This window comes from Pleuronectes platessa, chromosome 2, assembly GCF_947347685.1.
Source record: "Pleuronectes platessa chromosome 2, fPlePla1.1, whole genome shotgun sequence".
Classification (NCBI taxonomy): Eukaryota; Metazoa; Chordata; class Actinopteri; order Pleuronectiformes; family Pleuronectidae; genus Pleuronectes; species Pleuronectes platessa.
This window is the reverse complement of record NC_070627.1, coordinates 21,988,565-22,016,471: the sequence shown is the minus strand read 5'-3', so window position 1 is coordinate 22,016,471 and position 27,907 is coordinate 21,988,565. Positions and strand designations below refer to the sequence as shown.

Here is a 27,907-nt window from a genome sequence, read left to right as displayed (position 1 = left end):
TTTTGAGTTTATATTATATTTATTTATAATCAGATGTAAAAGACGAAGAGAGTAAAAAAGTAGACCCTTAAATCAGGAGACAGCTCATGGTTACGTACATAATGTTTTTTTTTACATAGACAGCACTATTATTCTCATGTTCAAAATTCCTACATTCAAGTAATATAATACATCTCAAAGACTTTGTGTTTCCAGTGACATAAGCCCCTCCCTCCTACACAAAATGACACATCCTTCTAAACACATACTTCAGGTATAGTACCACACCGCTGCTACAGCTCTTTCCAGTAAGTCTGCTGACACCCCAGGAAATTAACCCGAGGATGACATGAGGGTCGATTGTTTTACGTTACTCTTTAGTTTGATGAGCAGCCAGAGGTTTGACATCAGTGGCAGAGAAAGAGAAAATAAGACAACATGCAGATATCTGCGCTAAATTTAAAACAACAGAACCGCACATTCTCACACTCTTTGAGGTGTGTGTGTATGTGCAGTGTGAGGGGAAAAGCTCCTCAACAAGCTTAATTCAGAGGGATTTAACAACCCCCCACTCTCCCTCTCCCAGCTTTGTGCTACAATTCTTCCTATGACGACTGGATAAACCAAGGATTCATTGAAAAGCAGACAATGTTACCGGGCACAGCAGCACCATTTGCATCTAAGAAAATATCTGCACACACCCACACACCGGGGTGCATGGGCTAACACACACTCCCAGATGGGGATGTGCAAGCGGGCATGCAGCAGGCAAAGCAACAACAGGGTGAGAGTGAATACTGTCTGTACCACTGACTTCTCCTGACATGCGTGTGCGATGCAGGGTGGATATATTTGTATGACTAATAAGGGGCGTGGGCACATGCCTATGAATTCAAATGTAGAGAAATTCATTCAAATTCTGTCCAATAGACGATTTGTACAGATTCAAGATTTGATCATGACAACAAGAACAAAATCACAGAAAAGTAAGAAACAGCAAAAGGCAGAATTGACCACCCCCCCAGCATTGATTATAGTAACATTGGTTTCATTTAGAATCTCCCTTAATTTCCTTCAGCTTTACACTCTTTTATTCACCTTTAAATGCTTGACCGCTGAGACATGATTAACGCTTTAAACATTGGCAAACAACAGTGTTATTTTATCTCATCCTCTGACAGAGGAAGTGCATAGGTCATAGTCCAGCCCAAATCTTTTCACGTTCTTGTCGTCCATCCAGTTGATAAGGGATTAGGATAACAACCTGTTTTGGTTTGCTAGGGCTAGGACTGTGGTTCCAGGGAAACCATTTTGCATGTTCACTTGGTTATCATTTGCTCTAGCTTGGGGTTGACAAAGGAAAAGCCAGCAAATGCGGCCTGGTCCATGGAGTCGATGAGGTTCTTGTCTGCATGGGAGAGGCGAGGCTTTTCACTCAGGAACTCTCTGTCAAAGTTGCTACAGTCACTGGCAGATTTCTGTGGGAGGTAGATCGGGGATTTTAGTCTGGTATCCAGGATGCATGCAGTCCTATTTACACAAATGGAGCAATGCTTTCTCGAAAGTTCAGGTAGCCAACTCTGTCTGCACTACTCCACCCATGTGACATGTCTCACTCTCCAGAATTCTCTATTATACATATCCTCTTATTTTAGTTGTCTATTTAAGCTGCAGATATGTCCCATCTCTCCCTTTGCCTGACAGTGACTCATCTAACTAATCCTCCTGCAGCCTCGGACAGGGAGTTTAAGGTTTATTAGTTCATCATAAATATGCCCCATTATTATCTTCATGCAATCATATCTGATGGGAGTGATAAGGAGCCCCAAATCCAATCTCTGACCATGTTCTGCTGCTGTAATAAATAATTCTAACATGAGTTTTCTAACTGAAGTGGATTTCTGGCAGCACATAGGTTATTCAGGAATAAAAAAAATCATAGGCTCATACCACTTTGGGCTTGAAAGGGGGGTCCATCTCTCTCCTCTCCAGTGCTGGCCAGTTGATGGATTTGAAAAAGGGGTGTTTACGGATGTCTCCCACCACGCCCAACCTCCGACTGGGGTCTCGATCAAACAACTAAAATGAAAGGATATAACTGATTTCACTACAGAAACAGCAAAAACAACTCCCTTTCACACTATATTTTGTAAAAAGGAAACGCTTACAATGACATCTATTCATGTTTATGATATATTTGCCTTTGTGGGACAAAGTGTGTATAAGAACGTTATTTAATCACCAGTTCAATCAGGTTCTTGGCCTCCTTGGAGATCCAGCGAGGGTAGTGAGGGGTGTCCGACCTGATGGATTCAAACAGCTCGTCCTCATCATCACCTTGGAAAGGTGACTGACCAATCAGCATCTCATACACTAGCACACCAAAAGACCACCAGTCCACTGAGAAGGTGTACTTCTGTCCTAACAGGATCTAGGATCGGAGACAGATACATGAGATGTTCATAAGGAGAATAAGGACATAAAGGAAATGTAACTACAGACACTGCAATGCCTCCTATCAGCCACAGGGTGACATGTATTGCAAAACAATGACGGAATACATGGCCCTTCAGATTTATTCTAAACTATACAGCAGAATTAATATGTATATAGGATTTTAAGGCAGACGTTATGGTATAATACTACTAAATTTGCTCTAAGCTTTAAGACGAACCTCTGGTGCAATATAGTCTGGTGTTCCACAAAATGTTGTGGCTCTGGCCTCTCCAAACACGTTCTCTTTGCACATGCCAAAGTCTGCAATCTTTATGTGTCCATCCTTGTCCAGCATCACATTGTCCAGCTTCAAATCTCTACAGAAAGACACAGAAAGAGTTAATTCCAATTCCATCAGTTGTTGTACAGTATATTCTGCTAAAATGACTGCAGTCTAAAATCCAAAAAGAGATTTAGTTCTAAACTGATCTGTTGAAGTTTAATATATAGATTGTAGATACTGGTGCAAAATGTTTTTTAACCTGTAGATGATTCCTTTTGAGTGGAGGAACTGCAGTCCCACTATTATCTCAGCACCATAGAATCTGAGGATTGAAATGTACAAAAAAAAACATTAAACACTATTTTACTGTGAATAAAAGCATCAGACACACATCCTCAATCGTGCAAAATGACAACTGCCAAGGCACTCATGTTTCTTAACGTGGTTTCCTAGTTTACTCACGTGGCTCTGTTGAGATCGAAGCGCCCTTTGTCCTGGATGTGGAACATCAAGTCGCCCCCATTCAGGTACTCCATCACAAAGAGGAGGTGCTCCTGTGCAAACAACACATTAATGTCAGCTCAGATAAATGGGGCATGAGGAGACAGTGAGTGACGGGGTTCAGATAAAGGGGGTGGATGTGTGGGTCCTCATGGACAACTGGGAATTGTTGCTCCTACCATCCTGACCCAGATTGACTCCCTATAAGAGAAGATGCTTTTTAAGCTTTTAATCGTGAAACCCTCAGTATGTCTCTGCTTACTTTAGACTGGAACGTGGAGTAGAGGTGTGTGAGGAAGGGGTTCTCCCAAGCGAGGGCCAGGACTCTCTTCTCCACCATGGTGCACTCCACGTCGTCATCCATGAGGACGACATCCTTCTTCAGAACCTTCACGGCAAAGTACTTACCCTGGCCCTTCAGCTCTGCCAGCAGTACCTGGGGTGACAGAGTCGCACAGCGTGAGCACTTCATCAGGGTGATAACAGCAGTATTTTGGAATATATTTATAGCAAAGAAATCGAGATGAGGAAGTTATTCATATCTCCTGCTCCGGTTCTATCTGAGTGCACTGGCACCAGGATACAATGAACCTGGCTATAAATTAAACCTCTCTACTTTGTGACTCTGTTTTCCTAAAATAGGTCAGCCTTTAAGGCTGTAGGATTTGTCAAATGTTGACTGGGATCTATATTGATGGAGTAACACAGCTCTGAAAACCATCTCCCACTCCAGTACATGAAGAAAGTAATCCAACAAGTAGTGGGGGAAGTATTGATCTACGATGTATTGCTAGCCTAGTTCATCAAAAATGTACGACACCATAGTCAGAGAAGAATAAATGACGGAGCTGAGAGAAGGAGGTTAATATTGCAAGAAAATATATTTCTTGCAATATTTAACATTTAAGTTGTAACTTTATAAGTAAAGAACATGGATAGTCTCTGTTAAATTATAGATTGTAACTTTTACAAGAGAAAATAAGTAAAACCAATGTGTGTTTTTGTCACAGTACCACCTGAGGTGGGTGACAAATTCAAATTAGCATACATTGCATTCAGGTTTATCACAGGGGGTTTGAGTGAAGCTGGATAACAGAGGAGATGAGCTGGTTATAGAGAGCTGCGTGGCAAACAAAGTCAAACAGGCAATCGTAAAGTGATCCTAAAGCTCAATGAAATAAAGGTTACTGAAAGAAATTCACAAATCCCACTTGTATTGCTGTAGATGTAACCAGCATCTGTCCATTGAGTTGTTGGTCCTGATTTACAAAATGTCAAAAAATTCTAAGAGAATATCATTTGTTTAGATATTCTCCAATTTTTTTCCACCAAATCTGAATTTCTCAAAATACTCTGAGGGAGTTTAATAAAAGTAGTCAGTATACTTTGTCATAATAAGCATGACAATTTTTGACTTATGGTCAAAGACGTGGGTTGTGAGCTCACAGTGACCTTCTTCACCTTTGACCATCAAATCCTACAGAAGTCATCTTTGAATCTAAGTGAATGTTCAAGCCAAATGTAGGAGATGCCATCAGAGATCTCTGGAAATTTTGACTCAACAAAAGGTGAGGACACATTGACCTTGACATGTGACTTTAGTTCTCCAAATGAAACTTTGTTCACGATTTGAAGTATTTCCTTCAAGTTGTTCCTAATATATCACATTTTCCAGACACTGAAAGAAGCTCAGCTGAGCTACGGCTGTCAATGGTGCAGAGGCATAACAAATGTGGCTGAAGGACGGAGAGGGACAGACCTTGATGATGGAGTGTACTAAGACAAGATGTGATAAGAATCTGTCTCTTTAGGATTAGTGCCCATCAAAGCTCACCTGTATCACCTATCATCATTTCAAACATCTTCACATTCCTGTTTTTCTTAGTTATTTCACTTCTAATGGTTTCAGACTTGGGTTAATATTCACGCCAAGGCAAAATCAGGTGGAATTTAATGGTCTTATATTTTATGTGTAACAACACTGGCTTACACAGTTTTGTGTATGGAAAAACATCTCATGTTAAATTCAGGAACATGTTCAGAGATGGGGATCAGGGGACACACCTTTCCAAAGCTGCCTTTGCCCAGCACCTTGTGGAACACCAGGTGGTTCAGGGTGAGGTGTACCCGGGGGACTGTAGAGGCCACTGGGAATGGACTCACGCCCTCTCCTGCCTTCCCGTTACCAGCTACAAGTAAATAAATACAAGTTTGCACATACAAGGTAAACATATGAAAACCTGAATAAAAACACATATAAACAAACCCATACAATAATGAGCTAAGATTTCAGAATGTAACTGGCATTAACTAGAGCTTGATTTCGAATTATACAAACCTATTTTAACATTATATAACTGGATTTAAATCCATTGACTTTGCAGTGTATATGTGTGTGTGCTACAATGAACACATCTTACCACTAGGGTCTACTGTTGCACTTTGGATGTCTTGGTAGATCCCAACGTCTGATGCATTGGAGTCATCTGGCTTCTTGATAGATTTCTGAAGAAGAAATAGGTTTTTGCTGAAACAATTATGATAACGTACATATTTTACAACACTGACTTGACACAATCAACACAAACTCAAATGTTTGTTACAGTGCTAACCTGGGAGACTTGAGACAGAGCCTCTGCCAGGAGTTTCTGGTTGATTCCACACATATTGGCCACTTTCTTCTGACAGTAACTGTGTACGTTCATGCCACAGTCTGTTCACAGGTGAAACAAATGTCCAGTTGTGAGGGAGAATACGATGAAAGGTTGACCGACAAAAAAACAAACATGAACACTTAGGACTCACCATCACATTTGAGGCCCTGTTTGTAGAGACCCCACAGCAAGCTGCCACAGTGGTCACAGAAAGTAGGGCTCTTGTAGTTATAGTGCTTGAAACGATGTGGCATATCAATCTTGAAGCGCTCTTTCTGGAACTACACAGACACACACACACATACAGAAATATGTCAAAGTCAAAATAAAATTCTACAGATAATATTTAAGCACATTCCGCCATAGATTTCCTTACTGAATTTAATATAGATGCATTCTGTCCACTTGGTTAAGTATAATATAAAATATTTTTTTATTCATGGAATTACACAAGGATCAAATGAATGATAAATGTTCTACCTTATAACAAAGCATAAGCCATAAAAGCATGAGAGAATAACTAAATCAGTTTCAAATCATAGCTTGGAAGAATTAATACAAAGATAACGCTGTAAATCAAGTTCACAGTCAGTATCAGATCTGAGGTGAAGTGTTGCTTTCACGCTGGAGAACATTAACTTCTGCTCACCACAGTATCACGGCTGTTCGTGGCCGTTCCAGTGCACCTGCCAATGATTATTTCGGTGCACTTCTTGTGGATTGCAGCATTGCATTCTGAGTGAAATAAACAAGCACATATTTTGATAATCGAGATGAATAGAAAAAGCATAACATCTGTTAAAAATGTAGTTAGCCATTAAATAAACACTCACGTCTGCACTTGTAACCTTGCTTGTTGAGCCCCCTAAAATGGATTAAAGAGATGGAAAGAAATGAGAGAAAAACATAGCTGCTGATTCCAGAGAAATATAATTGAGATGCTTCATTATTTGGACTGTGACGGTGTCACTTATGTATTCTAATAAAATGCACAAGTTGACTGTCTCCATTGTGCAAATCTTCTAATCTACATCTGAACTGTCAGACATTTATTATTCAAAGTATTATATAAATAAAGAACCCTAAGAAAACCTGAGAGAACTGAATAACAGTGACTAAAGGGTTTTACGTTTTTTGGATCATGATTAAAACTAATACAAATACACATTTTCAGGTGGTATATCGGGAAACACAACTTTCCATTTCCTCCTGCTTGTCTCTTGAGAGAAAATAAACTACTGTATGTTGTGAGACGGGGAGTTTGGCTCACAGGTTAGTCCTGCTGACATAGTTGGAAAACATCATGATAGCCTTGTGGGATTTCCCTAGACGGTGACTCATTCCCACAATAGCAGCCCTGCTGTTGTTTCTACCATCACTCCCGCCCCCCGGCACTGTTCCATTTAGGAAACTAGAATTGCAACTAATTGGTCTTTTGAGAAATACCCATGGGGGGGCCCGGCTTTTCTTATTGGCCAACTGATGTTTTTATCCCATTTGGTGCCAAGAGAATATTCAGTAGGTGATGGCACAAATGGTCCGAGTTTATTAAAGCTGCGCCAGTGGCATCTTCATTAAAGTTCAACGCTGATCATAATAACACTTTATAAAAACAAGCTGACAGGCGTATTAGCTGCTTCTGGGCGAGTCATATCCAAACAGAAGCCTTTTCCTGGAACTCATAAACACTAAACGTCAAAGAGAAAGAAGTATTTGATATGTGAACAAGCTAAAGCACACAAGTGTAACAGTGACGTAGTGGAATCACGTAACAAATGCAGGACTCTCACCAGAGGAACTCTCTGCACACAGAGCAGAAGGTGGGCTGGCCGAAGAAAGTGGCGCAGAACTCGTGGTTCTTGATCATGTGAACCTTGGGCTGCTTGAAAGCTCCCCTCCTCCTGTTGAGGGTCATGACTCCATCCTCCGGAGGAAGCTTCACCGACCGCTTCATAGACACTGAGGAGAAACATTTACATAAGCAAATCAAACTGAGTTACTTTATACTTTGTCTGCTCAGATCTAAAAGACTACAGGGTGAACTTTGAAGTGAAGCGCTAGCAAACTCCCTTTTTTATTGATTCCCAAAAGCATATACAATGACTCTTTGTTTGCTTAATTAATCACCCTACTTTTATTTAACAGTCTAGCTAGTAATGATGATCAAGCACTGTGGGCTTTTAAATGATATCACAGTGGGAATTAATCACTCAAATATCCAAGGGATACTTTGTCCAAAAGCTCTGTTTGATAAAGAAGGAGGCCGCAGGCAATGCTGGGAACTGGACGGCAAACAGAGAATAATGCCCTTCTGTTTAGGCGGCTGCAGTTGACTCAAGTCAACAGGGTGGGGTCAAAAGTCACCCAGGGAAGAGTGTAAAAGGAGGCGTGGGAGAAGTAAACAAAGAAAGCAGAAACTCTGGAAGAGATAGGGAGAGTGGGTGGGCGTTATGGAGGGGTTCAGAAGAAGAACAATTCGAAAAAGGAGTAGCCTCACAGAGAGAATTGATAGACTGGGGAAAAGTGGGAAGAGTGATGAGGTGAGTGAGATAAGCCAACTTCCTCTCTGCCATTCTCCTGAAAGATGTTTGTGTTTGGACAGTGTTTCAGGGAGCCAAGAAAGTGGGAGTGAGAGAGAGAGGGGGCAATGACAGACAGGGGAGGCAGACAGCGTAGAGGGCTGTTCACACATACCTAAAAATACTCTGCTTTTCAGGAAACCCGTGAAGTGTGTAGGAGGGAGCTAACGGAGTAGGGATCTCTTTCATAACAGTAGGCACACCTCCTTCTCATGACCCCCTCCGACCCTGAACAGTGAACCCCTGACTGTTCCACTCCCACAAAAGTAACTCTCCTAACCAGAACCAGTTGGTAAATCTCACCCAGTCCACTCCATGTAGGCAGTGAGTTGGGTTCCCTGCAGGGGAGTTAGCCATCATCTGTTTCCAGTAAAGTATCCCGACCACTAAAGGCTAATGGAGAGAGCACTTCTATGAAAACTCTTCAAACCTACAAGTTTATCACCTCCATTTCAAACCAAAGGACTACATACAGGGCGTCTATGTAAACCCAGCCCCAAAGACAAATGAACATGAAGAACAGTTGCAGTTACATTGGTTTCCTTCCAACAACTGAAAAGCACAATGTGAATTAGCCAGATATATTTTTGCATTTGGGCCAAAGAATGCTAACTGCACACTCCTCAGAGAGGCTGTCAGTAACTAACATTTGGGGATGTTTGCAGAAAACGCAGGGAAATGAACCACAGATGAGGATCATTTCTGCCAGTAGAGGGCATAGCAAATCACACAAAATAAAGGGGAGATTGATTCCGGGGTGAGAAAAGACTGAAGGGAGGGGGCAAGAATAAGAAACAAGAGGGAGGTGGTGGTCCTCACAGTTGATGATGTCAGACTATCATCCCGTTACAGACACTCTTCCCTGGTGGTCTAGTGGTTAGGATTCTGCGCTCTCACCGCCGCGGCCCGGGTGCCATTCCCCGTCAGGGAACTACTTGTTTTAAAATTGAAAGAAATATATTTAGTCACCAGTAAGGATTTAAAATATCTGAAGCCAAATTTGATGAGGTCATGTTCTTTGTTTCTAGACACCTGTCACTAAATTCTGATCATAAATCACCCAGACAGAACCATATTCTCTATTTGAATTTGCTTATTTCAATTGGTATTTTGGGGAATCTGCAACTTATTTAATGTTAAATGTTCAAACAAATGTTAAGTCTATAAGATGTAGACATTTTACCTGCATCAGCATCCTCCAGGAAGAACTGTACAGCAATCTGGATCCTCCCTGAAGGATGTAGGTCCACCCAGAACTCGGAACGTCCGTTGCTTTTGGACTTTTTACAGCGTTCTGCCAGTACAGACACACCCACTGTGGCCTTGGCCAATGGCTCATCAGTCTTCTGCATGAGAACCAGTTCTAGGACACGCCCCTCATAAATGTGAGCATCAAAATTGGACTTCCATCCTGGATACATGGTGGGCTTCCTCTGGACCAGGGTCTTTCCTCGCTCTGTGAGAGAACATTGGGATCATCCATTGGAAGAAAATGCTCATCTTTTACTTTTTCATTCTCAGGACAGTCACAGCACATGAACTAACAGAAACTACCTGGCCTTGTTGAAGTTTACTAAACGGACTTTTCAGCTCAGCAGATGGTGACTGTTAAAAGTACTACACTGAGGATGTGTGCGTCAGTACATACCTGTGTCGAGAGACTCCTTCATCTTGACGGCACAGATGGGAGGTTCAGATTGAGGAGTCAGAACGCCCATGTCATGAGCATTGAGAGAGATACGCAGGAAGGGTGCCATGGTGACCACTCACCTACGCCTCCTGGAACAAAGAAACAGATCCAGAGTTTGAAAATCTCATATCATCACACGTCCATGCTTATCTTCTTCTAGCGTCACTCATAGTGTGTGTTTAAAACAGGAGAGAAGAGAGTCAGTCACAAAGAGTCACTGTTCTCTGATGAAAACTACAGAGGAAGCTCAAGTGTCCAACTTAAGACAAACTTAGGAAAGTATCTGCCAGTAATGATGGATGAGGAAACACAGAGGTCCTCCTGAACTGAGACACATAGTGACAGAAAATCAGTAATATCAAACTTTTAAAACAAAGCTCCAGTGTTAATGACAAAGGCAAACGTGAAGTTTGTATGTAACGAGTAAATTTCTGGCTCTGGCCTTCTTCTTTTAAGGTGTTTTGACTATATCAAAAGCCCCTTTTTCAAAGAAGGAGCAAACCTCTTTGGCAATAAATCATATTTTTCAGCAGATTCACCCACATTTAAAAACCTGCATATACCCTGTAATTTTGGTGTAAAAGAGAACTGTCTATACTTAGCATCAGCTCTGGCCATTCTGAGCGCACAAAAGGCTTTTATTTTATTCTGCAGAGGAGATAGTGGTTCTCCTGTTTGGTTACATTCTGGTCCTTTAGTGTTTCTTTTTTTCAGTTGGTGGTGTAGGCTGAAGCTCGGGGGCCACTCCTAACAGACTAGTTGACCAGAACACCTTGCAGTTCTATTGCTTTGATTTGCTAAGGGATCATCCAGGCAGCTTTTTACTATATTACAGGAAAATATCCTTTCCAAATCTTTTCTGTCTGTTTTATTGTTCGACTATAATCTAAACTTGCATTAAGCTGAATTGCCAAATCTTAGAAATGTGATATTTTAAGTAATAGACTCTAGTCAATAAATTCTTTGATTTATCTATACCTTCTTTGAAAATAATACTGAAGTGAACATTTTATTTTACACTTCTGCTACAACAAATGAAACAGAAAACACAACTTGCGAAAGTGTCCAATGCTCTTGCTTCATTTAGACTGAATTGCTCCATTGACAGATTGCTCACCACTGCTTTCCACGTGATCTGTGTACTTCCCTCTCAACACACACACATAAATTATACATACATAAATACAACCCAGAAATAAATGCCTATTATATATCTTTTTTATTAGAAAATCCGGTTAGCAGGGAAAAGGGAGTTTGAACTATTTTCTGAGAACTTTACAATGATAAAATGTGTTCATCTAATGCAGAAAATAGTGATTAAGTCAGTGTCTAGAAATGTTCTTCTATTAAGTAGCAGCAGGACACCACAGCATCTTACCACAAGGGCAAGAACTTGTCTTTTTTTTCCAGTTTTTAGTACACAGTGATCAGTGAATTAGTGATCTTGAACAGTGAGAACAGCTACATAATGACACTTCCTCCATTTCAGGGGCCTTGTAATATCATAAATTACAACAGGTTCTAAACAAGGGGCCAGGCATTCAATCCTCATGTTGTGGAGAATACTGCACTTATACACTCTCTGAACCTTAGATACTATCACCACGATTTCACACTTGAGTCACACAAATGCTGCATCACACACTAGCAGGACGCGGAGGGCGTATTAGTCTACATTCTGATTCCCAAAACAGCTAAACAATCTCCCAGAAATCCTCCAAGAATTTCCACACAGCCTTCTTGTGAGCTTTTAAGTTCCTTAAGTTGATCTCTTGAAGCTTCGGTTGCTTGCTCCATTGACATAATCGTGGTTTAATAGTCATTTCAGAGACACCCACGTCTGCGCTTTGAGGAAAAACAGCATCTCATTCTAAATTCTCAATGTTGTTAATCTGCTCTTTAAAAATACATTTCTTGGCATTAATCTCCAAAAGCAAAATGCACCTACAAACTCTCTTATGCTTGAGCAGGAATATGCACATGAAGCCCCTGGATAATAAAGTACTGTACTCTTCCTGTTTCTGTTCTATAGTTAATCATTAATGAGGAGACACGTTTTGTTTGAGTTCTTGATGCTTTTCACGTTGCTGAATGCCTAATGAGCTCCTGAGTGACTGAACCAGTATGTGCCGGATAAACAGTGTGTACATGTCTTCTGCTCAGCCTGTAGTAGAATAGTGTAAATGCTATTTTCAGCTCTGGTTGGATCAGATCATGTTTCATTTTGTCCACTAAAGACTCATCTGAATGAAGGATTTTAGAGAGAAGACATTAAGCTCGTAACCATTTTCCTATGGAGATCACCACTTTAACATCCACCGTTTTTCAGGAATCCCATTTTTCGAATTATTCTGACTACACATGAACAAACAATCTGTAACGACCAAGATGAATAGCTACTTGGTTATGCTAGTCTCAGGTTCGACTTTGCTTTTCCCTTTGGACAAATGCCTCATGTGACCAAGTGGGCTGGAGTGGACAGAAATACTACGGGGAGAATCAATGCTCTGGATTTTGATGGTCAAAAATATAAGTATAAAAAATTGGATTTATACGTCGCCTTCCAAGGTGCCAAGGGCCGCTTTGCAAACTAAGGAAACAGAAAAAGGACAGAACATGTGAACTGGAGAAAATGAAACTAGTGGTCAAAAGTCTTTGTGAACAGGTGGACTTCAGGAGATCTTTAAAAGTGTCCAGTGATGGGGCATTGAGGATGCTGGGAGAAAAAATGATGACAACCATCGTGTCTAAGCGTGAAGATAAGTTATGCACTTCAGTAAATTAAGATATGTTAGTCTCAACTTTACATGTAAGGTATATTTCTGGATATAAATTTGCATTCGTCCATTTCTTTGCCGTGACTCTACCAGGCTGAGAACACGTTTGTGTGACCCTGAGATGTGAAGAGGACGCAAACAAGCAACCATTTCTGAGTGAGGTCAGGAGGGTCGAGAAATTGTTGGAGCGCTCATTGTATGGCCTAAGCATGCACATACACAGACAGGCACACATACTAATAAAATATCAATCACTGTCTGAGTCTGACACATGCAAAAGTATATTAAAAATAAGTACATTTTGCAGCCTGTTTCCAGTTTTCTCTCGGCTTTACACACACTCGCTCTTGTGTACACATACATCGGCTCTGCTACACAGAAAACAGATCCTTGTTTCCCCAGAGGGAGTGGAAAAAATGAGCACATGCAATTGGGGAAGGGGTGGGTAGAGGAAAAGAGCAAGAGGGAGGGAAAGAAAAAAAAAAGCAGATAGGCGACATACTGTGAAGCAGGCCAGTGGACATGAGCAGAAACCAGACTGAATGAGAGAACCAGATTAGTCCTCACTGGATCCAACCACAATGATTTCAGCTTCCAACAACAAGAACAGCATTGTAAGAGTTACTGGAGAGGTCGAGTTACTCTTAAAATTCATCCTTAGCTTTTGACCACGCCAAAAACATCTGCAAAGAAATGTGAGGCTGAACTCCCTGCCTGCGCTGTATGTGCTAACTTTGCGCAACACAAAATGATCCCTAAATTATACACAAACTAGAAAGAACATGACAACCAGATGATGTTAGTAACTAGAGCAGGCCATTAAATGTCTCTTGACTTGAAATTTCTTCTGTCACTCATATTAGCCCTGAGGACGTTTAAGGAGTTCTTATACCAAAAATGACGCCTGACACATTTAATAATCATTAAATGTCATAAACAGGCAGGAGAAAGTACGTTTAAATAATTAGCAGGTAGAATATATAACGATTATTGACATGAATATTTAGTTGGAATGATATGACACAATTCCTCCATTACCCAATGTGGATCAAACAGCACAATAGTGCAGACAGAGATGCTAGAGCGTCTACATAAGATAGGTTATCATTAAAGTCACGCTGGAAGATGCAGTCAGAGGTCTGGTATGCTCTGAATTATAAGACATGTCATGTACTGGAAAGAGTGAACGAGCCGGTCTGGCAGGTTTGGGAGCTCCTAACCGTCAGCCGTTAATCAGCATGTCTGAGCAACGACAGGTACAATTACACAGAGAATGACAGCAACAGTCATCGAAAACTCAACGGAAGAGACATTTCATTTACCAGCAATGGGAATTCCTTTGTATTTGTTGGCCGCCTGCAGAATGGCTGGAAGGGATTCTGAGTCACATTCACAGTGTGAATGTTTGACGATAGAACACAGTTGACGGGTTAATCCTTGTTCTGACGACTGAGCCCAGAGTTGTTTACACCAAAAGGAGCATGAATTGTGGGTGTTTATGTCCACATTTGAGGATTTTATTCTATACAGAGTCCCACGATTTTGGTAAAATGCAGCAGAAAAATAGATCCTAAAGACAACCCAACATTTTTCATGGCCTCAGTGGAATGTTGTTGTCTGGACACTGAGGTGAGTTACCTGACACCAAGCCCGCTGAAAATGTGCTTCACTCCCCGACTGGGAGGCAAAATTCATCAAAACAAACAAGAAGTGAATACGGCTGCAGTAGATGCCTGATGTCTATAGGTTGTAGTCACTTATCAAAAAGAAACCAGATACAACATATTATGACTTTGATTAGATTTATCTTAATTGATCTGATTACACGCAGTCCACTTAAACTATATATTAAAGGGGCAACATTTTCTACTGTGCTCATGGTGTTGAAGTGTGAGGCAAATAAAGGCAATTTTTCCTATTATTTTTATATTTAAGGAAATTGAGCAAAGGCACCATAAACCGAGCATGGACAACAGGTGACATTTTATCTTTTTGTAGCAGGAACACACACACACACATCTTACTAAGAGCTATCACAATGACTGAGTTATAACACATGTCATTAGACTATTTAAGAGAACCAGCAACTGTGAATCTGTCTCAGCTAAATGGTATGCAGACTTTATTAAAAATGTTAACTACAACTTATATTTATGTCAAAATAAAAGATATTAAGATAGGCCTACTTGAATATGTGACAGGTTGAAAAGCACAGGTGTTTTTAACATTGAGCTGCTTTGGTTCCAAGGTCCTGTCATTGTGCGTGCTGCCTCACTGTAACACTGTCAGGATTTACTCAGATATTTGAACAAAGTGAAGCCATTGTTATTCGTAAGACCTCTGCTTTCCTCCTCGGTTAAGTCAAACTGTGTTAAGTGACAAAAGGAGACCAGAGGTACTGATTGAACCCCCTTTAATGAGAAACGTTCAGTAACATCTTGAGACGAGCAGCACCCGTACAGTATCCTTTCATTTCCTGATGGGTTATATTCAGTTTCAGTACAAGCAAGTCAGCTGGTGATGGTCAACTTGGGAAATGACCCAATGAGAGTATGGAAGAAAATAATTGTCATTATAATCTGAATTTGATCAGCAACTGAATAAAACATTTCTTTCTGAATTCATGTGATCTGAATAATTCATCAATTTCAAAAACCTTTTCCTGTATAAATTTACTTAAATAACCCTGATAATTAAAAAGAATATTCACGTTGCTTTATTTCAATGAGGCCAATACTTGTAATAGGTGGTAATGGGACATGAAAATATATCATGTGATGATAGAAAAATGTCTATGGTTTCCTTTTAGGTTCTTTTGTTTGTTTTGTCACTGTGCACATCACTCTTTAGGATTCAGTCATTATTTGGACAGGCCTTTGCCTACTTCCACACAGCTTGGATGCAGGCAGAAAATCCACATGAGGGCGACGCAAACAAACATGGAGGAGGGTAAACATGACACAGAACAAAACTCATTATGACCAGCCAAGACAAACAAGTCATTCCCAAAGAATGGCTTTATGATGGACGTGGTTTAGGTATGAGCGGTCTAGCATGGCCCAGAAAACTGTGCTTGACAATTAAGCTGCAGACTGAATCAAACAGACTCAAACACCACTAACCTCCTTTACCACAGGTGCAAGAATCATGCCAAACATGTTGCAAGAGGTTTTTGTCCACAGCAGAGAATCATAAAGATTGAAAGAGATAACCGTTGCTGTTGTAGCTTACATCTGCAAAGGCCCAATTCAAATGGCCAAGAAAAGGACTGAGCAACAAAGTGAAGATTCGTATCATTATCTAGACATGTCCTCTGTCAGAACATGTGGTTTTGGTCATATCTCAGAGCCGTAGGTTGTAATTATGTCATCAGTGCATTAGTGAGTGATGTAAACAGACCTGACAGGATGGTAATTAAAGCTCGGAGATGACGGATGCAGGTACACAGATCACTAAACGAGAGCTGCAGGTGATATCAAACAAATCATGTGAGAGGGCATCAGATTTGGAGGCTGCTGACTCACCTGCTGCCCTGAAGCTACTGTCAAGAAAACCAGGAAGTATGTGACACTTTCTCGAACTGATACGTTCACATCATACATTTTAAAACCAAAGTCAGGAAATGTCAAGGAAGAAATTTGAGAAAATGAGTCCTGTCGTTTCATCCCATCTGATCAAAACATTGTTTGTTAGAATAAAAAAAAACCTTGCTGTCCCTGTCCTACCATTTTTTATTACCTTTGCAGTTATCTCATAGTCATCTCAAAGCCCATTGGCTATCATTGGATCACAAATTAATGTCTGGGGGCAAAGGCCAATATTTTGGAGCTTCAAGTGGAAACAGTGAATATTCAAGCCAAGAGTCCATTTTGCATTTGCCGTACACTGTTTACAATCTGACCAGAGTGAGAACGGTTCTCCACACAAAACCCAAACATCAGCACTTTTTGTGGGTGTTTTATGTTCATACGACATCTCTATTAACAGCTCTCTGCATATATATGTAGATAAATTAAAAAGCCAATTAGGTCAATGTGTTCTGCCTCGCAACATGGACACCTGACTGCTCAAACATGATTGGTCAAACTACAAACGGTAAGTAGAAGGCGTCCGGACCCTGTATATTCACAAGCAGAATCTGTTTATTGAGATTATTTAAAGAGAGACACAATGACAGCGAGTCAGGGTGCAAGGCTGAGTGTAAGACAAAAAGATCCACAACAGACTCAGAGCAACCTGGCTGGATGGAGCTATAAAACAGCTGGTGGCTCAGAAAATGAGAGCTGAACAAACATGCCTCACACGGTTATAATGAACCTGTATTATGGTTAGTCGGGCAGGCCAGACCACACCTGTACCTATAACCTGTGTGGATGTGAGTGTAAAGATTTATTGCATCACAAAGCCACTCTTTATTATAGCTCAGAGCAGATTGGAAATGAAACGATCATAATTGAAAAAGGCTGTTCTATAGTTGTGGTTACACCGTTGATTGTGCAGTGGGCATCTGCTGCTGCAATATTGCTTTCCTAGCTCCACACATGTAGGACATAGATTTGAGAGTACATACTGAGAGTACATACTGTACCCCTGTCAAGTCTGCACACCCATCTGTCTGCCTTTTTAAACTACTTAACACTTTCAGAAGTTTTCCATCGTCTTCTGGGTCCAGATCTGCACCCAAATACACCCAGTCAAAAATAACTAGGCAGCTTTGCTTCTTTGACGGAGGTAATATACTTTGAGGCCAGTCCATCATTTTCTTTTCTTTTCTACTCCCAAACAACAAACAAAGTCATGCAAAACACCAGGTCCTACAAAACTTTCCTTAATCCAAAAGTCTTCCACTGAGGCACGATGGTATGTGTTGTTACAGTGTTAACCCTGTCCAGAAGTACATAAGTGCACTGACTCACAAACATACACACACACGCCCACACACACTAATAACCTAGAACAAAGCAGTCTTTAATGAATTTCAGTGGAGGCTGACTTGAAAGAATCAAAGCCTTCCTTTCTTTCACTAACCAAGGTTAATGTCTAACACCCCCCTCACCAACCACACACGGGTGCACACACACACGTTGTCATAGGTCAACTCTGGAAACTTTAGACTTACATTCATTTCCTGAAGAACTGACCTAACCTTAACCTCATCCACTGAATTCACTTTTCAGTTCCAAGTTAACGGGAAAAGTGAACTCTTGCTCTCTCTCTCGCACGGACACACACACAAAGTAGTACAAGAAAGAAAAGAGATTTAAGTTTGAAGAACAGCTGGTTCGAGGTCAGAGTCAGATGAGCTGTTGCGATACCTATATTCATCTAACACTGACTGTGAATTCACCTAAGACCAAATCAATAGATGCTGTCATTGTCTGCCTAATGGATGTGAGAACTGTACACAATGACACAAACCTCAGATGCTGTGCAGGGTTAACCTTTTCGGACTTTCTATCACTGTTTCTGTGACTGAGCACTTTGGCACGGCATCAAACCTGCTATACGAGCATGGAATTAATCCTGCCACTGTGTGCGAGTGTGTGTGTGTGTTCTCTCCACATGCATTAAGAGCGGTGTCCATTTCTGCCCAGCTCACAGTTCACAAAGCCTTGGTTAAGTCAGACAAAATAGCATCTGAGCGAGGAAAGCCGAGTAGGATACCATGATGTAGTGTGTGCTTGTGTGTGTGTGTGTGTGTTTGTGTGTGTACTTGTGTTTGATAGAGAGAGAGAGAGAGAGAGAGAGAGAGGGACCAAGGACAAATACTCACCCAGCATTGATTTTGCAAACTTGCGCCAACTAAGTTTTTGTGTGAGTCTGCGCGTGTGTGTGTGTGTGTGTGTTTAACTGGAGGTATTCTCTTAAGAGAATCATTTCCTATTATATATTCTACAGTACAATTTAATGAAGTGAAAACATAGTTTCGAAGATACTGGGACTACATTGTGTTGTAGATGTTTTTGCCACAATTATACTTTTTGTGTTGAATAGTGATGCACTGAAGAAAACACCCATTCAATTAAATGGACCAAATTTCTCAACTGTACTCGTGTTTATTTCAATTTGGCCTCTTCACAAAGAGCAGCGCACCAAAATAAAAAGTAGAGCAGCAAGATTTACCAAATTCAAATTGAAACCACAAAATGAATTATGTAGCGTTAAATACTTGACTGCTCTAATGTGCAATTTGTCAGGCACAGATTGATTTTATTTTAAAAAAGTGAGCTGATTCAATACCCAGCTGCTACTGGAATTGATTGTTTTACCTTTCATTTGCTCTGTTCAAGCTTACCCCACTCCCCCAATCCTGTATCAAAATAAATAACGAATACATACCTCTACCAACTATACCTTGAATACAATTTTGGAGCACTTAATTGGCACTTACTTATAGCACTTTGTAGTTTTGCCTTTTTTTGAAGAAATGTACTTTCTTGATTCTTGTTGTTCTGGGTTCGTACCCTCATGGTTGAATGCACTTATTGTAAGTCGCTTTGGATAAAAGCGTCAGCTAAATGAAATGTAATGTCATGTAATACAAGAAGGCGAGGTGTTTATGAGCATAGTGTTCTTTTGAGGTTTTAGGGTGTCTCCAGTCTTGTCCTCCAAGCAGCTCATGGAGCCACAAGCCAATATTGACACACCAATACCTGCAGGCGGATAGTGTTACCTGCGCTCACAAAGCTGCAGCGCCTCCAGAATATGACAACGGGAGACAGGTTCTTGTGTCATAGTGTGTGACACAAGACTTGCACAAGCAATGAGGGCAATATTTCAAAACAGGACAACGTGTTCAGTGGACCTGTGGAGCTGACAGTGGATTCAGAGTTATTTCCAGCCACAAGAATGCCGGGTAATTCCCTTAAGCTAAACACTGCCATCACAAACATTAACTCCGTGCCTTCATCACCTTTTGTGCTAAGTAGATGGTTGAGAAACAGGCCAAGCATAAGACACAATGAGAATGACGTCCTCATGGCAACAAACAGTTGTCAGTATCGTGGTTGATGAGCAGGTGCGGCTCCAACCTGATTGCAATGGCATGAACGATCAATTCAGACTCACAGACCTCAGTTACAGCTGGGCGCATAAAACTGGCTTCAATACCAGTTCAAACACAATGAGCCGAGCGCTGCTGTTCATAATCTGTATTGTCTCTGTGGCGGCCATGACACTGGCTGCTGTCAAACCAGAAACCAAAGAGGAACTACAGTCCACTGAAACTCCACTGACCAAATATGACGTTAACCAGATATGCACTGTAGACATTGACTGTATGCAACCTGCAGAACTGAGCCCCTTAAGGTAAATTCATAGTTTCGGTTTCTGCCAGTCCATTGGGACACAAATCGTCATCCTATCATGTCTTCTAGGGCCCACACTGATTTCCTGGTGCAGCCTAAATTTGCGACCATGCTTGACTGTACATGACAATTGCGCATGCTACAGGTACAATATATATCCACTGGAATGGAATGTGGGATCATGTGCGCATGTGTGGAACGCCAGACCAATGCAGCCCCTTATTCTAGTATGAATGGAACCGCATGAACGTGTGACCAAGAACAAGTGTGCAACTCAGAACACAGGAAGAACAGTCATTTCTTTAGTGTCAGGGGAGTTTAAGTATCATTAAGAGAACCACTTGACTTGAGACCTTAACTAAAATGCCCTGAAATAAGCCACTTTAAGGGATGAACTACTTTATAAACAAAAATGTAGCACGTTAATATGTGTTGTTTATTGCATTGTCAGTGTAATTAAGTTGTCGTTAAGGGATCTTTGTTGTCTAACTTACAAATAAGAGGAATCCCTTCGTCTAAAGGGTTAAATAGCTACAATGATTGTCTGGCTTTTGGATAAATATTAACTAGCTCTGGGCAGGCAGTAAAACAATATCAATTATTATCGCAACAATCAATAGCAATACAGCAAAAGTTCAATATATATCTATGTAATGCTTATGTATTGTAGAGCCCAGTAAAAAAAAACAACTGTTCTACTTCAGAATAAATCAAATGATTTGCTGTTTATCATGTGTATGTCATTCTCTGCTCATACAGAGTTTAAAACCAAAGTACGACATAATAACGTGAGATTTATCAAGATAATTATTGATATCGACTGGTTTAAACATTTTTGCACATATTGTCCAACCCTAAGTTTACGTCATAAAGATTAATTATGCGTTAGTTAAAACAAGTGGATATATGATGTTCTGATTAATTAAAGTCTGGAAGGGGGGGCGGGTCTCTTTGGTTTCGGTTGTGTTTTGACAGACAGCAGTCAGTGTTATAGTCACTCTCCATCAGATTTGTCAAATCTTTTATCTTGTGTTTGTCTTTCTCAGCTCATTAAGAAGAACCACAACCTTCACCCAGAAGACACACAAATCTGTCTTCAAACTTAAAGAAGAAATTATTGTGACATATATCACGATAATTACAACTTAAAACTTGAACTCCACGGTTTGAACCTGGCTCCATTTTCACCTCCCAGCAGACTGCTGTGTTTCCACAGTGTGGGATACGACACTTGTTGTAGCGGTGCGGTCAACCCAGTTTCCCCAGTGCCAGTGGAGAAGTGGGAAGTTCAGTCACATGCTGTGAACCTGCAAGCACTGAAACCAGGCTCAACGTAACTTACGTAACAACAACTACAGCAGAGAGGAGGGAGACATTCCGCCACTGTAACTCTCTCATTCCCCCCAAAGCCAAACAGTCGCCTCATTGCCGTGAGAGCTGACACACACACACAAACACACACACACTCACACACACACACACACACACACACACACACACACACACACACACACACACACACACACACACACACACACAAACTTACTGCTGTTACTGTCTCTACTGTAACACAGCGAGCTCAAGTGTTTCTTTTCTTTCTTTACCAGCTTGAACTAACTTGCCGCCAAACTGAGACTTTACCTCTCCTCCGCTGAGCCGCCTCGGGTTGGTCGTGGGTTTGGTGTTTGAACCTCCGTCTTTCCTGGAAGTGCCACTTCAAAAGCTCTCTCTTTGGGTGTGCTTCAGGAAGTGTTCGAGTCCGCTGCTGTTCATTCAAACTGACTGCCTCTCTCTCCTCTCTCTCCTCTGTCTCCTCTGCCTCTGTCTTCTCTCTGTCCTTTGCCTCTGTCTCCGCTGTGTCCTCTGTGACTGCTCGGCTCCGTACTGCGGCTCCGCACGGCAGCGCGCGGTGCAGTGTGTAGTGAACGTGTGACGTCACCCAGGTGAATTCCCACTGTCACACACACACTCACACAAACACACACACACTTACACACACACACACACTCGAGCGTGCGCGCGACTTCAGAGGACATTACATAGACTTACATTGATTTCTCAGAAACTTACTCCAATCCTAACCATACATAGCCCCAGCCCTAACCTAAACCTTTACCAAAACATTAACCTTAAGTTAAACCCAATCTTAAACTAAATCGACTGTAAAACTGAACCTAACCTAACTTTAAAAAACTGATTTAATTGATTTGCTTATTGTCCCTATAAAAAAGACGCCATGTGACAGATTTTGGTCCTCACAGCATGAGTAATACCTGGAAAACACACACACACACACAGACAAAGAGAAGGGAAAACTACATAGCTGCAGCAATAAACACGCCGCTCATACAGGTAAACAGTGACATCAACAGCTCTATCTTTGCTTAGCACTGACAGAACCGGACTGACAGCTCTGCGAACAGGATATTTCACGTTGGAAATTGGAAATGTTCTCAGCTGCAGGTGAGCAAGAATACTGCTGCGTCTTCCCAGAATTCACTTTGTCTTAACCACAAACCTAACATGGTATCATAGCACCACAAGGAAGTGAATACAAAGTTTTGCATGTTCAACAGCATTTATGTTCCTTGAAGTGAAACGTGTGTGTATTTGGCCGGAAAAACCACAAATGGGGAAATCAAGTATATTCTAAGACACACACACACACACACACACACACACACACACACACACACACACACACACACACACACACAAAAACACAGGGGATCCCAGCAGGATTTAATACTGTAACACAGATGTGCCACAAGGCCGTGAGAACTCTCCTTTCCTCTACACACTGTAGACTAATGAATACAGGAACAGTCGGCCAAATAATTACATTTCCTGAAGATACAGTGATTTTAAGTTTCCTTGCACCGGTATGGCTGCCCTGCAATGTACTTTAATTTTACTTTTATCAATGTAATGATGAGATTGACACCTTTAAAGACTGGTGTGATAGTCGTCACGTCATTTTTGACATAAAAATAGACGAAGGAGATAATATTCAACCCCAGATAGCCAGGTGAGAGTCCATGAGCCAGTGATAATCAGTGACAACATTATTGAGCAGATTAGCACTTTTAAATATCTGGGCGTACAGCCGGACTGTAATCTGAAAAGGCGTGCCCTTGTAGGCTTCACACACACACACACACACATACAACAACACACACACACACATGGACACACACACACACAGGTTTAAAGAGAACACAATTTTATGGGCCAATCCAAAACAGCCATTAACTTGTATACAGCCCCTCCACACTCCCTCTCCTCTCCTACACAAATCACGGATATCCACGTGGTGATGTGGTGCTGAGTCATCAAACACCACTCTCCCGCCCACACAAGCATCAAATACCATATGACTAAGAGAAAATCCTTTAAATTTAGCCAGGCTGTCTCAGCTACTAATGGGGATTTTTAGCTCTAAAGAGAATAGAACAATGACGTATAGAATAGGTGAGCAGGGTTGAATGCTGATGGCGATTTCTGAGTGAGCCTGGAGTTAGTCATCACCACCACAGACATTTGGAGCAGAGGACAATAGATTTGGAACCACACGGAAAGCTTTTGTATCTGGAAACAAGTTTGCAGCCAGGCTCAAACTTTGATCCAGATTTCAACATCTCTCTGAACCATAATTGGTGGTTGTAACAAAGATTACATCACAGTTAAATTCAAAGATTCCTGTGTGTCCAGTACAGTTACCGAGGCCTTCTTGAACACAAACCAACAACTAATGAGAACAAAATGTAATTTTTTCCATTACTGTCACTTCACCTCCTTGAAGACTACCTGCTGTTGTGGAAAGCCTCACGCTGCCCCGGTGGCTGTAAACAAATATACAGCCCAATAAAACTATCAGAGACTTTTCATTAGTCACCTCTGCCTGTCCTTCCCAGCGCACACAGCCTGCCTCTGCCTTTCAGAAGTGATATCCAGTGGACCCCTCCCTTTGCTTTATTCCGCCCAACATTCTGGTTCAGCAGAAACTACATCAAATTGGGGAAGCAGGCTTTTCTCCACTACACCAGAAACAAGACAAAAAAGGGTTCTTTACCATCGCCAGCCTCCTATGATAGAAATGTAGGTCAGAAGGGGGCCTGGTTTCCGTCAGCCACCAGTTATGTGACGGTGATAAAGTTAATTTCTTGCAAACACCTGGGGCTGCAGAAGTCCCAGGTTAAAATTAGAAACAGCATTGTTGCCTGGGAGAATTCCAGCTCGAGGTTTCACCAGTTGGTGCAGTTCAATAGGCGTAAAGCTGACTGTTGTAGAAACTCTGCAGGTTATGTCATTTTACTGTGACAGCACTGATTGCATGACAGCAGACAGCACTCACACTGTATATGTGAATCAGCCTGCTTCGTGTTTGCTGTGTGAATTAGACTTGTATCCGGACAAACCAGACAGTTCCTGTTGTGATGTCCGTTTCTGCCATCGTCGACCAGTGCCAGGGCAAACATGAGAGAGAGTAATGAGAGGAGCAGACGAACAGAGGAAGGGAGGGAGGGGTGAAAAAACAATCCCTAAAAAAGGAACGAAATTGCCGTTTCATCAAGAGACATGCCACAGACTAAAATGGGCCTCAGTCTCTCTGTCCTCATTTCCTCTTCCCTGTGACTTTCTTCAGCTTTTTTTTTTTTTTTACATAGCTGCATGTTTGTAGACAAGGAGAAGTTCAAGTGCTGCTTTTTTTCAAAAAGCGTTGAGGTTAACCAGACGAGTTTTTGAAACAGAAATGAGCTTGTCTGAGCCCATACATGGGGACATGCAACACAGAGTTGGTAAAACATTGTGTCAGGGTTTGAGTTATCATCAACATAAACAGCAACTTTCCTTTCCTGTTTCAACCACTGCTGGAGAAGCCTTCCTCTCAGACTCTGATAAGAAAACAAGCATTGCAAGTGTTTCTCACCGCAGCAGAAGACACACACACACACACACGTTTGTACAGCTATCTTCGGGAGGACACTCATTGGCATAATGCATTCCATAGACCCTTACCCTAACCCTAACCATCCAAACTAAATCCCTAACCCTAACCCTAACCCTAATCCTAACTCTAAAACCAGGCCTAACCCCCAAACAGTCCATTAAACTGGGGGTCATACAATGACGACTGGCCAAAAGGTCCTCACCTCCCAAAATGTCCTCACTCCTTAGGTTGTAGGCTCAAACTGGTCATCACAAAGATATCTGTTAAAGGGCACACAGACACACACACACACACACACACACACACAAATTGTTTCACTTTTTTGTTGAATTACGAGAACAAGTCCAAATAAAAATCTGTATCTAGTGAATTTAAAATGTGATTTCATAAGGGGACCTTGGTGGAGGTATTCACGACACACTGAGAAGTTTAAGAAGATTTTAATATGTAAGAAAGTTGATTGTTCCTTTGTTTATGACTATGATTAAATAAGTTGTGCAATAAATGTTGACCCTTTTTCTTCAGTTGTATCTCTGCCTTTTTTTTTACAGTATACAGTAGTTAAAAGTAATAGAAAATTGGGTGTTACATATAGACTTATTAATATTTTGTTATTTGGCACAATTTGTGTTGATATCAACACATCTGATTAATTGTCATTCATACTTATCCTCCCTTCATTGTTTTCTATATAAAGATCAGAGATCAGATGGAAGATTTCCACTTCAAAAAGTCACGATCTCAGATTGGCTCAAGGTGTGTCTACAATGTTACACAACAAGATTTACGGCATGGAAATAATTACTGAGCTCACAATTCTGGCGTCAGTACAAGTAACTGAGGACTGTCCCTTTGACATTCCCGTGCCAGTATCTCATCTTAAAAAGGATTCCAACACTTTATCTTTCACTTTGTCATTTAACCATGACTTGCAGTTTCCCTTGTTTGATTCTGGATCTATTTCCTGAAGAGGGTTGCTGTTTTTGGAATCAAGTACAGAATCTATTTAATTCCAGACTTATTATTGGCCTCCTGAAGGTGGATTGGAAACGTTCCCAGTAAGTAGAAGTGCCTCTGAAAACACCTTAGACGTTGCCATTTTTAGAAGTCCCTTCTTTTATTTGCACAGACAGAAACTGAAGGCTGTCGATTGAAGCATGCAGACAGTTACTCAATCACTCTGTGCATCTCTGGCTCCCAGGTTACTTAGGGGGAATGCTCCAGGACTCTGTTTGTATGAGTGTGTGTGTGAGTGTGTAAGTGTGTGTGTATGTGTGTGACTGGCCATGTGACCGAGTTCATGCTCCCATCATGACGAGAAGGGGAACAGGGTGTCTTTAACTTTCAGCTGCTCGAAGGAATTGGAAAACTTTCAATGTTTTCAATGCTTTTCGTCACTTCTCTGTCTCTCTCTCAGGTACTTGAAGTAAGTATTGGGTCACTGGCTCCACTGGGATCACGTATATCTGGAGCAACCCCAATCTTCCTATTATCTCTCCTGCCTACTTTCAGACTGACGTACAATCACTCCATCTTTACTCATCTAATTAGAAATTATCTCTTGGTCTTGATCTCTGTATCCATTAACAATGTTCTCCTCGAACAATTTGTGCTACGTCCCATCATTATTATGTGTATAGACAAGCTTTTTAAAATTATTAACGATATTAATGCAAGTTTTGAATTATCTGAGGGCCATGCTGGCTGATGAATTAAAGCCTCATCCATCTTCTGTTCTTCGGTAAGCTCTCACACTGGCCCTGCTCTGGTTGATTTGTTGTCATTAATATTGCATGAGTTGATAGAGAAATAGGCCAAAATGTTTTGTGCTGTTTCTCTGTCTTTAAATATTTATGCCTGCCACTATTTCCCAGTCGTGGTCCACTGCTGCCAGACTGGTTTTGGGTCTGTGAAACTCCGGGTGAACTAATCAACTTATCTGAAAGGGCTCAAGCTCGTTTCTTTGCATTAAAATGTATCACCTCTTTTGCCAAAGAGCACCTTGTGTCATTTGTACACATATTGTATATTTCCAAACAGACACACTCCTTATTTTGCCTTTCCACAATTATGATTTAGATTTGACCTTCAGAGTTTTTACTTGATCAGTTAGTTGTATCTCAGGTGCCATTGCTGTAGTTTTTAATCATTATACTTATAAACGCCATTCTTATTTATGAATGGATGTGAATTTAAAGTGTGAAATACCCTTTCGCCACGTATATCTGTCACACAAAGTATTGGTGGAACAATCTGCTCAATTTGACACAATGCTTTGAAACGTCCCCTTTACCTTTATTTAAGTTAAGAAAAGAATTGCTGAAACATACTAAGAAACGTATTAATTACATGTGTTAAGTGTCTGCAGAGCTTCTTGTTTACATGCTGAATAAAGGGCGACTGCTGGTGGATGGTCACACCTCTTAGCAGTAATGACATTGCACACCTTCCTTCTCTTTTCTGTATAAAACAATACATCTGTTCAGTTCACAGCTGTTATTTCAGGTTTAGGATAAAGCCCTTACCTCAATGTGCAACACCTGTCATGAAGTAAATACAATGTTTGTTGCATCTAATCTTCTTTGAACCCTGTAAACCGAAGCACCTGATGACGTGCTGGTGAACAAACAAACATGCAAAGAGGAACTGTCGCGTTTTCAGTCATCATCATGTGTGGCTCGGCTCACAATGAGATCTGTGGTGGCGTTATGTACGGCTGCCCCCTGCTGGATGAAACAGACACACAACCC

General features: G+C 41.2%; 1 protein-coding gene across 8 annotated transcripts; it reads right to left on the bottom strand.

The window, feature by feature from the left end:
• LOC128453300 (protein kinase C delta type) lies at positions 1-27,824 on the bottom strand. 8 transcript variants are annotated; one of them, XM_053436163.1, is made up of 18 exons: positions 27,683-27,824; positions 25,360-25,417; positions 10,081-10,211; positions 9,616-9,888; positions 7,644-7,812; positions 6,687-6,718; positions 6,503-6,588; positions 6,005-6,134; positions 5,812-5,912; positions 5,620-5,704; positions 5,264-5,388; positions 3,462-3,635; positions 3,161-3,252; positions 2,958-3,020; positions 2,654-2,792; positions 2,222-2,410; positions 1,930-2,058; positions 1-1,457 (listed from the first exon to the last, which is right to left on the bottom strand). In XM_053436163.1, the coding sequence occupies exons 3-18, from the start codon at positions 10,187-10,189 to the stop codon at positions 1,299-1,301; spliced, it is 2,055 nt and encodes a 684-aa protein (XP_053292138.1). In that variant the 5' UTR covers positions 10,190-10,211; positions 25,360-25,417; positions 27,683-27,824; the 3' UTR covers positions 1-1,298. The 8 variants fall into 8 exon arrangements, with proteins under 8 accessions (XP_053292138.1, XP_053292146.1, XP_053292105.1 ...); XM_053436171.1 differs by lacking the exon at positions 25,360-25,417 and having other exon boundaries at positions 27,683-27,791; XM_053436130.1 differs by lacking the exons at positions 25,360-25,417; positions 27,683-27,824 and adding an exon at positions 21,811-22,117.
• Between the last annotated feature and the right edge of the window lie 83 nt (positions 27,825-27,907).